The 14,433-nt window shown below is 36.1% G+C and overlaps 2 protein-coding genes across 2 annotated transcripts; one reads left to right on the top strand and one right to left on the bottom strand.

Moving 5' to 3' along the window:
• Positions 1-255: 255 nt before the first annotated feature.
• LOC108218925 (serine/threonine-protein kinase BSK1) lies at positions 256-5,620 on the top strand. Its single transcript, XM_017392097.2, has 9 exons — positions 256-793; positions 885-1,020; positions 1,630-1,763; positions 1,886-1,991; positions 2,394-2,479; positions 2,863-3,051; positions 3,692-3,856; positions 3,931-4,044; positions 5,032-5,620. Exons 1-9 carry the CDS (start codon positions 473-475, stop codon positions 5,284-5,286), a joined length of 1,506 nt encoding a protein of 501 aa, XP_017247586.1. The 5' UTR covers positions 256-472; the 3' UTR covers positions 5,287-5,620.
• A 5,724-nt stretch (positions 5,621-11,344) lies between these two features.
• LOC108218926 (NAC domain-containing protein 6) lies at positions 11,345-12,721 on the bottom strand. Its single transcript, XM_017392098.2, has 3 exons — positions 12,413-12,721; positions 12,038-12,306; positions 11,345-11,946 (listed from the first exon to the last, which is right to left on the bottom strand). Exons 1-3 carry the CDS (start codon positions 12,579-12,581, stop codon positions 11,509-11,511), a joined length of 876 nt encoding a protein of 291 aa, XP_017247587.1. The 5' UTR covers positions 12,582-12,721; the 3' UTR covers positions 11,345-11,508.
• Between the last annotated feature and the right edge of the window lie 1,712 nt (positions 12,722-14,433).

The raw sequence follows: 14,433 nt of genomic DNA, 5'->3' as shown, positions 1-14,433 counted from the left end.
TACTAATAAACAACTAACATAATCAAAAGATATTATATTAAATTAGAATACAAAAGGAAGAATGTTGTGGCTCTGTTATCTTCACATTCCTCTATTATTTTCTACCTACCAAACCACTTGAGAAAGATGCTGAGATATGAACGTAGGAAACTTCAAATGCAGAAAATGGAAAGCTTTGAATAATCTATCTTAACACCTTTTAATTAAAGATTAAATTCTCATGACACACCACTAAACATCCATCATTAATAAACTAATTGTGTTTATTAATACAGTTAAACCACCAACAACTAGCCACCATTTATCACTGCAAGTAAAACACACGCATATATATTCACATTTCAACAACATACAAGTACATAAAAGCCCAAAAAGATCCCATTTTTCCCATACCCATCTGCTAATTCATCTTTTTTGTGCCCAAATTAGTCAATTTTGCAGTAGTTTTCAAGAAAAGAAGTGACTTTTAATTATGGGTTGCTGGCAATCATCTTTGTCAGCTGAGACCCATCAAGAAAAAGATGGGAAGCATCACAATCAGCAACTCCACAGCCGGAATCCACCGTTTTCCGGCGGAGTTGAGGCGGTTCCGGCCACCGGAGTCCCACCCTTTTCGAAATTCTCCTTTGTGGACCTCAAGGCTGCAACTAAGAACTTCAGCTCTGAGTTTATAGTGTCTGAGAGTGGTGAGAAGGCCCCTAATCTTGTTTACAAAGGTCAACTCAATGATGGCCGTTGGATTGCTGTCAAGAAATTCTCTAAAGTGGCTTGGCCTGATCCTAAGCAGTTTGCTGTAATGTTTATAATTTAAGTAGATGGTGTTTTTTAGTATATTTAAATTGTGATTGTGTTTGATGTTATGATTGGATTGATTGTGTGTGTAGGAGGAGGCTAAGGGTGTTGGGAAGTTGCGATTTCGGAGGCTTGCTAATTTGATTGGTTATTGCTGTGATGGAGATGAGAGATTACTTGTTGCTGAGTACATGCCTAATGACACCCTTGCTATGCATCTGTTTCACTGTATGTGTATACTTAGTAGCTTTACAGTTTGATTTCCAAAGTTTTTTTAGTATAGATGATTAAATGGCATTGTTAATTCACTTCATACCAAGTTAAGCATGTTTTGGTATGTCTGTACTCCCTTAAATGTTGCGACTTGTAATCATCTGGTACCCAGTATTCAGTGTCTATGTCGCGGCCTTGTTTTATTATTTTTATCTGAGGTTAGTTGGCATGCGTCCCACCCCCTGATCGGCAATGAGACCTAACATATTATTTGTTTAGAAAGTATGTACACATTATCAGGTTTTCAATTATTGTGTTAACTGGTTCATTGTTCCATCAAATGTGATTTATTGGTCAGTATGGATGGTAGGAATTTGTTCTATATGTAATAGGGGCTCTATACAATACTCTTTTTATCATGAATAATTAATCTACATAAGTAAGTTATTTCTTTTGTGGACTAGACATAATTCAAAAAGCAGTGTATTCTCGTACTTGCAATATCTTATAATCCAGTGGAGCCTCTTCTTACCATCTTTTACTTTCATTAGTTTCATAATGTTCATATCTTCAAAATGAAGCTTTTGCAGTAAATTTATATCTGAAATTTTGTTTTAATGACAGGGGAAAATCAAACCATTGAATGGGCCATGCGCTTAAGAGTTGCATTTTATATTGCTGAAGCCTTAGATTATTGTCGCAGTGAAGGTCATTCACTATATCATGACCTTAATGCTTACAGGGTTCTTTTTGATAAGGTTTGTTTTATAATTTCCATCTTCAAACATCAAGTTGTATTGTTACTGTATGGACGTGCGGACAGTTAATTTTTCTACTTATATTTATTTACTAATGGATCTTGGTTATGTGTGCCTTGTAGGATGGCGATCCTCGACTTTCATGTTTCGGTCTGATGAGAAATAGTAGGGATGGGAAAAGCTACAGCACAAATTTGGCCTACACACCTCCAGAATATTTGAGAAATGGTGACTGCTTCTCTGTAATAAGCAATAAGAGTAACCCTATACTTATCAAAAAGAAGGTTTTTTGACTTGTATGATAGCATGTCCAGTGCATGCTATAGCTATAACTAAAACTAAAAATTAGAGCACACCTCTCCAATAGTTTAATGTAATGTAAACATGAATGTAAGAAAAAGGATGGAAAGGGATAGTAAAAGCTAGCATGCTTTCTTAAATATGGATAGATGCAAAGTTATTAAATTTGAAAATATTTTGATCTTTTCTTAAGACTATGCATTGGACTGTAAGTTCAATTTAACACCAAAAGTCAATTTTTTTGTGTCATGATATAGATATATGCCTAAATGTAATTTAGCATTAGCATTGGCTGCTCTGATTAATTTTTCAAAAATACTTTCTTTGTAGGGAGAGTCACACCTGAAAGTGTAATATTCAGCTTCGGCACCATTCTCCTGGATCTGCTAAGTGGAAAGCACATCCCCCCTAATCATGTAAGCTGCTTTGTTTATATGTCTTTTCAGTTGAATGTAAGTTTTTGTTTATAACTTGAGATTCTTTTCAGAATTTGTTGATCTTTAGTCCTGATGAGGGAAATATCTCGATGCTACTGTCAGTGTCTTATTGGTGGTTGTATATATACTGGTTCATCAGATAGTTAGATATATTCATTACAAATGGAAACACCAATACATGTGTGTGCCTCTGCATGCGTGCGTGTGCACAGATGTGTTAAAATTAGATTCCTTTTTTTGTAAATTCTATAATATGGGATTAGTTTTTTCTATGGTGCTATTCAGAGAATGACTGATGACATCTGTTTGAAAATATGTATAGCTGTAAACTGCTTCTTGTTCTGATAGCTCTTTGTATGCAGGCTCTTGATATGATACGAACAAAAAATATTCTTCTTCTAATTGATTCACATTTGGAGGGGAAGTTTTCAATGGATGAAGCAACAATTGTAGTTGATATTGCCTCTAAATGTTTGCAATATGAACCTAAGGATCGGCCTACTGCAAAGGACCTAGTGGCAACACTTCTGCCACTGCAAACGGGATTGGATGTAAGGAACTTCTTCTTTTCTGTTTCTTCTTTAGCAGACCCCTGTCAGGTTTTCTAAAATTCAATTATATATGTTAGCATCTTCAATTAGTTGATGTCATCCCAGTAAACCAATATAGAAATCCTTCAGCCAAAAAACATTGTTAGGAACTAAGCATACATTTTATCATTGGATTCATTGCTGTAATATGTATCTAGTTGACTTAACTAAAGGTCACTGAAAGCCCAAGAGGGTCTATATAGCTCTATAGTAAAAGAGATACAAAGTTTATCTTACTATCAACTGTATTGGTTTTAGAAGTAGATATGCTATCTCTTTGGGTATCGTAATAATGTTACCACTTACCTAAAACCTGCAAATGAAAAAAAAAATAAAAGAAAATTCTTTTGAAGGTTACTGTACTACCTTGCTTCATTTTTTGAATTTTGAAGATTTAAATTCTGTTTAAGCCACTGGTGAGGTTGATAGGGAAAAGAAACTGTTTCTTGCATGACCGCATCTGTACAATGCTTTATTGTGAATACTGAGAGTTCAGCAAAACATTTCCTTTTGTCAGCCTCTATATATATTTGAATATTTTAAAATATACAAAATCTGAATTAATGTTGGAGTCTAATGGATACGATATTTATGATTTCAGGTTCCATCCCATGTCATGCTTGGTATCTCAAAGAACGTAGATGCCCCACCTACCCCTCAGCGTCCCCTTTCACCACTTGGTGAGGCATGCTCACGGAAGGACTTAACAGCAATTCATCAGATCTTAGTTATGACACACTACCGGGATGATGAAGGAACCAATGAGGTACTTGAGTGGTAGGTGTTCATATTTACACTGTCTATGCACGTATAACTAATGCAGTTACCTTTTTGTTTTAGTTATCGTTCCAAGAATGGACCCAACAAATGAGAGATATGCTTGAAGCAAGAAAGCGTGGTGATTTTGCTTTCCGTGATAAAGATTTCAAAACCGCAATTGATTGTTATTCCCAGGTAGGTTATATATATGTTTTATATGTGTATAATGCAAATTACCAATATGCATGGTCTCTATATCGGCGGATATTGAAATATGTCCATAAAAGTTGACACTGAAATCTATAGATATTCATGTATTTTGTTATCCTCCTTGGTAAATGCTCACCTGGCTGATGACTTAACAGAAGTGTGGATATATTTTACATGTAATTAGGTTATACTCATTAGAATCTTAATGCATTCATCCATTGTTTTTATCTGCAGTTCAACATCTTCGTTAATTTTTTATTTTTTTTTCGATAAATAACATCTTCGTTGATTGAATAATTGAAAAATTATATATGTATTAAGAGAGAATATTAGAACTAATTTTAGGATTGGTGATGTTGTGAACAAGCTTTTTCAAGTGCTTTTTCTTCAAGGTCTCAACCCTAAGATATGGGCTCAACAACACACCTCCATCCTCAAAAAGTAACTGTGCCCAAATTACTACACAGTAAAAATTTGACACACATTAAATATATTAATAACACAATTCATATATTTATTTTGTAACTCCAATATATCTTCAAATAATTTATCTTTTTAATTCGTGTTTTAAAAATGAAGTCAAACTAACATAATATATACAGGAGCGGAGCTAAGGCCAGGCCAGGACCCTCCTTGGCCCCCCCTGAAATTTCTATAAGTTATTGGTATATATTGAATAGTAACATGAGATAGGTAGCTCAATTGGTACAGATTATATTAAACCTATTTAAGTGTCATGTTCGACTCCTTACATAGTCTTCTTTTACATTTTCTACATTTTCTCCGAGTTCAATTTAAATCTTAATGTTTACTTCTTTTAAATTTACTCTGGTTTCAGTTTATATTTTAACGTTTAATTTTTTTATCCCATATTTCGGCCCTTCCTGAATTTCAGCTCTGGCTCCGCCACTGAATATATAGCACAACCAAAGACATCCTAATCTCATGCTATTACTTCCATCTCCTTTGCAGTTCATTGATGTAGGAACCATGGTGTCCCCGACTGTCTTTGCACGTAGAAGTTTGTGCAATCTCCTATGTGATCAGCCTGATGCTGCGCTCCGGGATGCAATGCAAGCACAATGTGTCTATCCGGACTGGCCAACGGCTTTCTATATGCAGTCAGTTGCCCTTGCTAAGTTAGACATGCAGCAGGATGCTGTTGATATGTTAAATGAGGGTGCCGGACTTGAAGAGAAGAGGCAAAAAAGTGGGAGAAGATCATAAGACCAAATCGTTAATTGCTAATCAAATCTGTAGATTTTTTTGGTTATATCTTCGCTGATGAAGTAGAAGGAGATTTCTTTTATGGTTATCGTCAAGTTTTTACATTGTTGTTATAGTACCGAGTAATCCTTTCCACCAGCTAAATGCACATTGCTGATGGTTGGTGAAAGGTAGTTTTCTAAGGCTCAGCTTTGGCAATGAACCTTAGTTCTAATGGAGTCGTAGTTCAAAAATTATGTACAGAGTGCAAGGATTGGTTTCGAGTTGTACAATCCAACTATGGGTATAGGATAACCGCTAAATTAATAAATTATGCGTTGAAGGCGTTTGAGAATGGAGGTTATGTTATACAATCTGTGCAAAAAACCAATATATGTGTTTGTGTGTGCGAAACAAAAGAAGAATGAAGGAGACAGATTAAACAGAAGGATATGAAGAAAATCTGAGTCCAGTGCGAAACTGTCTCCTTAAAGCGTATTCGCCCTCTCACCGTATGTGCGGAACGAAAGCTTCCCAGGATAAAACGGATTGCGATGTCGTTAACAAGAACGGCACCTTCGGCGAGCTTGAATCGAGCAAAAGAACTATCACCGGAAAGATTTAGGTTGTGGTATTGAGAGAGAGAGAGAAGGAGGATGTGTTTGATGATCCGAAACCCTTCAACCTATATGGGTATTTATAGGTGAAGAAAGACTTGTGCACTACTCTTTTCCATAATTAATCGTCATTAATTACAGAATCGGTGTAAAACTTGCACGCCACACTATTCCATAAATAATATGAAACAGAATCAAATAAATATTTGCAAGTTATTATATCCCATATATAATCTGAAACAGAATCAGATTAAATATATCAAGATATACATCATATCAATTAATCTGAAACAAAATCAAATTAATTTATGCCATAATATTTGAGCCGAATTCCACTTGGAAAAAATAATTTCCATTATCAAAAAGATATCATCATATCTCACACATAATGCTCAAAATATTATTTACCAATATGGGACTTATACCCATATTTTCCAACAATCCCCCACATGGGTGAGATTGGTGATCTTAGTAGTAGCACACACCAGACAGATAGACAGATAGACAGACACAAGGTTTGACTTGGTGATAGTTTTCTTCGATCAGATATAGCATACGACAGGTAGAGAATGCTCTTTGAACCTTCGCTTGAGTAAGTATACCGACTTTACTGGTAGACAGTAGACGTGCTTGTCCTTGAACTGTTCGACCGTTTGTGTAAACGATGATATACTTATCACTATATCCTTTCTGACTCGTTCAGCTCTCATGAGTATGTCCATTTTGGCCATGGAACATCGTCCTGGTTCTGCGGGAGTTTCTAAAGAATTGTGCCTCGCAATTCTCCTTTGAAGCGGCCCCACTTCTCTCCTACATAGGTGATCTTTATCTTATAGAGTAACCCGCGTTTACTCAACTGAATTCCATGCGTGTACCACTCCATGTATTCACCAAAGATCATTAAAAGCTCAAGGCTTAACCTCGTACCTTACGGGTCTCACTGTTTCTTCAATATAGGAATAGGCCTGGGGTTACCCCCACAGTGATTTGGTCATCATGATTTAGTTGTCCCATTGAACCAAGTTCTTGGGATTTCCAGTCAGCAATGGTTGGGTGTCCACCATGATGCCGTTAAGCGATAGGCTTAAGACCCATTCCTCTCGATGATATCTCAACCACTTCTCTTGGTAACCCTTTGGTTAGCGGATCCGCAATATTATCCTTTGACGGTATATAGTTAATAGTGATAATTCCGGTTGAGATTAATTGTCTAATGGAACTATGTCGTCATCGTATATGACGGGACTTCCCATTATACATTGTGCTATGTGCTCTGCCAATAGCGGATTGACTATCACAGTGTATCCCTATTGCAGTCACAGGCCTCGGTCATCTTGGAATATCCTCCAAAAATTGGCGTAGATATTCAGCCTCTTCAGTGCATTTATCTAGAGCCACAAACTCAGCTTCCATTGTGGAATGAGTTATTACCGTTTGTTTGGAGGATTTCCATGATATTGTTGCTCCAGCTAGTGTAAACACGTAGCCACTCGTAGACTTTAGTGCCTTCTTGCTAGATATCCAGTTTGCGTCAGTATATCCTTCTAATACTGCTGGGTATCTGCCATAATGCAATCCATAGTCTCGAGTTCCCCTTAGGTACCTTAGTACCCTTATGATCGCTTTCCAGTGATCATCTCCAGGATTACCCGTGAACCTACTCAACTTGCTAATTGAGTATGCAATGTCTGTTCTTGTACAACTCATTAGGTACATCAGACTTCCAATTATCCTAAAGTACTCCAACTGAGAGACCCCCACACCTTTATTCTTGGATAGATGTAAAGTCATATCCACAGGTGTCCTAGCTTTCTCAGTATCATCCTTAAGAAACCTCTCAAGGATCTTGTCAACGTAATGAGGTTGACTTAGTGCGAGACCCTCTGATGTTCTAGAAATTTGAATTCCTAGAATTACATTTGCCAGTCCCATGTCTTTCATGTCAAATCTTGATTTTAACATGTCCTTTGTGGATTTGATCACTTTATCATTGCTTCCGGCAATAAGTAGATCATCCACATACAATGTCATCATGACATAACCGTTCTCGTTATCCTAGGATTCATACAAAATCCATACCAGCATGATTCTAATCAAATTAGAAATCAATCAAACGATCGTCTCAAGATTCAAGTCATTATCGTCTGACTTGTGTCCTCGAAGACTCAATAAAGTTTTTAAGATTTTAATCATAAAAATTAAAACTCAAGTCTCATTAAAATTGCTCGAGATGATCCTTTCTTCATTACTTTTAGTAATAATCAGATCACTCGCGCGCAATTACATACGACTACCATTTCTTTCGTAAATGGTGTAAACTCATATGTTAATCTATTGACTATTTATCAATTTAACATCTCAACATTGGCATATTTCATATTTTGGTAATCATTTTACCAATTATCAGAGGCTTCAATTCGTTATATTGATATTACCAATTTTTAGCGTCCCAAAAATTAGCAATTTCAATTTGCCTTATTACCAAGTTTAAGCGTCCCCAAACTGGTAATACAGATCATCTATTTACCAAATTTGAGCGTCCTCAAAGTGGAAAATTAAGTCATTTAATTTGAAGCCATTGCTTATCATAGCAATATCAAATTCCGCATGCCACTGTTTGGGTGTCTATTTTGATTTCACAAAATATTTCACCTGGTCATAGTCTTTCTACACTTGCCTTAGCAACAAACCCTCGGGTTGTCTCACGTAGATTTATTTTAAACATCTATTTAGAAAGACTATCTCAATGTTCATTTGATTTACTTCTCAAATTTCGCAAAGCGACAATTTTTAAGTATCATCTTAATGAACCTTATTCTCATAAATCAAGAATATTTCTTAAAAAATATCAGGTCTTCACTTTGACTGTAAACCAAATTATCAGTCTGACCTTGTATTTTCCTTTAACCCGCACATCTATTTTAATTTAAAAAATTCTGGGTCCTGATAGCATCTTCACGAGAAGATCCACATAATTTTAAATATGATTCTACAAAGAAGAATCACTCTCTCTATTCTTTAACACCCTTTTCCCCCATAGAGGATATAGAGAGTTTAAATTATCCGTATACCACCACAGTCTATTTTGTAGCACGCATGTCAGAAATTTTTTGACTCATTGACTTCTTAACTTTAGTCAATTCTCCCCTTAATGTATTCTTTCACCAAAGAATTACTAGAGGAACACATAGCTTGCTACAAGCTTTATGGTTCTCCGTTGAGCAAATTTTCAGACATTCGAGGCTACCATATGTATATCTCAAGTCTGTTACTCAATCTCATTTTTATCAGAGAGCTTACAAACTCACTTGGATTAATTATGGATCTACAAAATTGCAGAATTCTTATCAAAGTATCCTCAGACTCCGAAATATCCACTTTCGTGAATCTCAAATTTAGATTCACATGCAGGATGTAATCAGACACAACCATTGTCTATATCAATCCAAAATATCTCAATTATTTTGGATCTTCTTTTACCTTTACAAGTAATGGTATCAAGACATCTTCTAGATACCCCCACATTTTAATAATATTTAAGAATGTTTTCCACATTCTAAAACTCGCAGAAAATTCTACAATTTTCTCGTCAAGATACCCCCACAACTTCATCATTCTTAAGAATGTTTCATACATTCTAGAACTTAATAGGAAATCTAGTTATTTCCTTTCAGGATATCTTGTTTAATATGATTAGTGTCCAAACAACTAATATCTTCATATTCAGTGACATTCTGAATTGATCAAAATCGCTTTCTTTCGCTAATTAAAGCGCGATGCAAGCTTGCAGCTACTTCACTAAAATAAAGCGAGTAATTTGCAGTTGCCGAATACACTCACAGTGTGAACAACAGTTCACCCAGTGATTATTCAACTCCATAATCATTCTTAACCATCTTAATAATTTAGAAAATGGCCACCAATCCACTTCTTGGCACCGACATCTTCGGTTTTATACTTACGGTCAAGTGATTCCCATAAGTCCTTAGATGTTATCTTCGAGCTGTACATATCATACAGCGGGCCAGACAAACCATTAAGCACATAGTTCCGACAGATATAGTCGGAGTGCTTCCATGCATCAACAGCAAACACCGTCTGTGTATCGCTCTCAGTAGTGAGCATAGGTGTCTCTTCACTCAGATAGCGAGACAAATTCAGTGTGGTCAGGTAGAACAACATCTTCTGCTGCCACTGTTTGAAGTTCGTTCCGTTGAACTTTTCCGGCCTTTCAGCGTGAGCAGTAGACACGTGAGGCATAGCTGGCGCAAAGGGCGCAACTGGCACAACAGGCGCTGTATGCACAGCAGTCACAACCGGAGGAGTAACATGTCCTGCCGGATCGAGTGGAACACTGAACTGACCAAAGGTCATTTGTCCCGCAGAACCATAGCCCGCAGGCATAGGCCCATAGCCGTAGCCCGAAGGCGTAGGCCCAGAAACGTAGCCTGCAGCCGTAGGCCCAGAAACATGTGGCACACCCCCATCTGGATTAACCAGTGCGTTGGGGTTAGCCTACAACTGCTGTGTCTGACCCCCATCTGGATTAACCAGTGCGTTGGGATCAACATGCGTACTGCTCGTGGGTATTGCTCCATTACTATTCTCCATCAAATCGGTTTCGTAGAATCAAAACACAAACAGATCGGATTAGTCACAGATGTATAATAAATTACGCTTTAAGATTGTTATACAATCTGTGCAAAAAACCAATATATGTGTTTGTGTGTGCGAAACAAAAGAAGAATGAAGGAGACAGATTAAACAGAAGGATATGAAGAAAATCCGAGTCCAGTGCGAAACTGTCTCCTTAAAGCGTATTCGCCCTCTCACCGTATGTGCGGAACGAAAGCTTCCCAGGATAAAACGGATTGCGATGTCGTTAACAAGAACGGCACCTTCGGCGAGCTTGAATCGAGCAAAAGAACTATCACCGGAAAGATTTAGGTTGTGGTATTGAGAGAGAGAGAAGGAGGATGTGTTTGATGATCCGAAACCCTTCAACCTATATGGGTATTTATAGGTGAAGAAAGACTTGTGCACTACTCTTTTCCATAATTAATCGTCATTAATTACAGAATCGGTGTAAAACTTGCACGCCACACTATTCCATAAATAATATGAAACAGAATCAAATAAATATTTGCAAGTTATTATATCCCATATATAATCTGAAACAGAATCAGATTAAATATATCAAGATATACACCATATCAATTAATCTGAAACAAAATCAAATTAATTTATGCCATAATATTTGAGCCGAATTCCACTTGGAAAAAATAATTTCCATTATCAAAAAGATATCATCATATCTCACACATAATGCTCAAAATATTATTTACCAATATGGGACTTATACCCATATTTTCCAACAGGTTACTACTATATATTTGCTACAATATTTCTTTCAATGTACTGGGAATTTCCTTTGTATCTGATATTCACACACACACACACAGTAGAATAAATGACTACCATTTTTATACATGTCATAAGAAATCTGAAGTTGAAGAATTCAGGCTTTTGAGAATTCACATAAGGACTATTTTGTCAATGAATAATGCACATTGTAGGATTAATTAATAGGATTTTGAACTCATCCCTTTAAGCATTGTACAAAGCTTTAGAGATTATATACATTTGCATATGAGATGAACCAATTGTCAAGCCAAGGGCTGCATAATGGTGTGAGAAAGGGGTCTTGGCTACTGAATTTTGGCAATTGGAGATCCATGCTCTCCATACCAGTTGGCAAATGGAGACTTGAGCATTTTGTATTTGCTCCAGCTTCACCACTTGGAAAAGATAGCATTGTATCTTCTTCTTCGACGATTTCCTCCTTCATAAACGACTCTTTTGCTCCTGCTGCTGCCAAATCTTGATCTTTGCTTGAAAATGAGGCAGTGGTGTCCATTGAAATCACTGGCGACGTTGTTTGCGGAGATGGAGAATCGGAACAGGTACTGTTATTGGTTTTCATTATTTCCTCTTCCATTGCCGCCCTTTGCTCTAACACCTTCAATGATGTAGCTTTCCTATATATCTTGCACAACACAATATCCTGTATTTGTAAACACATGCATCACTATATTAGTAATTAGAAGAAGTTTCAACACAAAAGGGTGCAGGATATGTGAATTCTGCAAGATTACCTTGTGTAAAGGGCACGAAGCAGGCAAGCGATACTCATTCATGACCCAATCAGTTTTGGTTCCCCTTGGTGCTCTTCCTTTGTAGAAAACCAGAGTCTTCTTCAGTCCGATGACCCTCTTGGGATCGGATAAAGTAACAATCTTGCGGTCAGAACCAGTGGCCTTCCAGAACCCATTTGCAGTGGTTCTGTTAGGCCTCCCTCCACTCCCATGCTTTGTGTCCCTTGGAACAAAGAAGTACCACTCCCTCTCCCCAATCTTTGCTAGCTCTGTAATATGCATGTCAATACAGTCAGTCACAGATACCTTATCCAGCATAAGCATAAGTAACTTTTAGCAGAACAAAGAAATTATTGACAGAAATGAGTTACACACCTGGCAAATACCAAGGATCATAACCATAGATATTGAGCACACCAATGATATCACAGTGCAATTTCTTTCCATAAAGGGTGTTTTTGAGGTAGAATTCGATGAGCTCTTCCTCGGTAGGGTGGAACCGAAAGCCGGGCAATTCAAGCTTTGTTGGTGATGATTCACCCATATCACAGATGAGCCAAGTCCAGTTGTGTTAGTATTATCTGACCTGATCACAGTTAAGCTAAGTACCTGATTCTCCTAGCAAGAGTTGTATGCTACTTGTTGCATGTTACTCCTGTTTCTGTTATGTACTAGTACTACTATAATAGTTGGCACCACACACTAAGATCTTATATGGAGAAAAATGTTGGTGACATTGACTCATGTCCCCACCTCATGACTCCCCACATCCAAGAAGACCTGGAATATAAGAAGTCTTTGCATGAACTTACTATGCAAGTATGTGTATACGGAAGCGGGGGCGAATCTAGGATTCAAACTGTAAAGGATACTAATCAAATTTTCGGAAAAATTTTATATATTTTGAAATTTTTTGAGGGCACTTTTATAATTTTGTAAATTTAGAATGATGAAAAAATATTTTAAAAAAAAATTAGAAGAACACGTGTCCCCGTGCCTCTTAGATCCGCCCCTGTGTGGAAGTCTGGTTCTTAATCCAATGGTCATAAAATGAGAAGTTGGCCAAACTACACATCATTAGAAGTGGATCCACGCGGTTTTTAGACTAAAAGGTTTCATGATAATGACTGAGGAGGCAGCCAAGCATTTCTGTTATTACATGGAGTCTAGTCCAGCTTTTGTCTTGATTCTTCATTTTACCATTTTCTGTGGACCTTTACTTGGAAATTCCTTTTTATCTATCAATTTCCACTTGAAGTTTGCCCCATTCAAATGCCCCTTTTCTTCATCAAACTCATTGCTATTGCATTGAATTGGTCATACTTCTTATTTTTATTAGTTACTAATTCAAATGAACATCTCTCTCGAAGCATATGCTCAAGCTAGAGAAGATTTTACTCAAATTACCGGACTAACTTTTAAAACAACAAAAAAAAATATTATAATAATACTTCATTTCTCAAATTATTTGAAAAAAATTGTAATTAGCTGCTTAAATACTAATTAAACTTGATATATGAGATCTAATACCAAACTCATCCAAATTATTTTTTTTGAAAAACAAACTCATTCAAATTGTTGATATTATATTATAGAATCCAGAACACTATACCTATATATATATATATATATATATATATATATATATATATATATATATATATATATATATATATATATATATATATATATATATTGAACGATAAATTTTACATAATAGATTAATAAATATGTTATCATACATAATATTAATATTATATTCTAAACGCATATTCATTTTTAATAATAGATTAATTAATATGTTATCATCCATAATAATGGATTAATTAATTTAAAATCAATATACTTATATATAAAGGAGAAGCGAGAGGCGTGTAGGTGGCGCCTATCATATCACTCCGTTCTATTTTTCTAATTTTATGGAATATATTTGGATGAAAAATATCAATAATTAGAACTACCTTTTTTAGTTTCGGGTATATTAGAAGCAAGTTTCAGAATCTGATTTTGTTTCAGATTATTTATGGAATATAGTAGTTTGAAAGTTTTAATCTGATTTTGTTTCAGATTATTTAATTATGGGAAGGAGTAGCACACAAGTCTCTATGCACTTATAAATACCCTTATAGATTATAGGTTTTGGATCATCTAAACACAACCTCCTCTCTCCCGATACCACAACTCAACCTCTCTCTTGATAGTTCTCTTGCTTGATTTCTAACTCGGTGGTGCCGTAACGATAAGTGAAGGCTGTTTATATTGTATTAAAAAAACTAAATGTTGCAAGCAAAGGTAGTTATAGATCGCTATGTGGGAGTCGACAAATTGAAACAGGGGAAAAAGATATAGTCTTGACATGAAATTGATGGATGATATCAATAAATTAACTATTAGTG

Source organism: Daucus carota, chromosome 4 (genome assembly GCF_001625215.2).
Source record: "Daucus carota subsp. sativus chromosome 4, DH1 v3.0, whole genome shotgun sequence".
In the NCBI taxonomy this organism is placed as follows: Eukaryota; Viridiplantae; Streptophyta; class Magnoliopsida; order Apiales; family Apiaceae; genus Daucus; species Daucus carota.
This window is presented reverse-complemented; position numbering and strand designations above follow the sequence as displayed.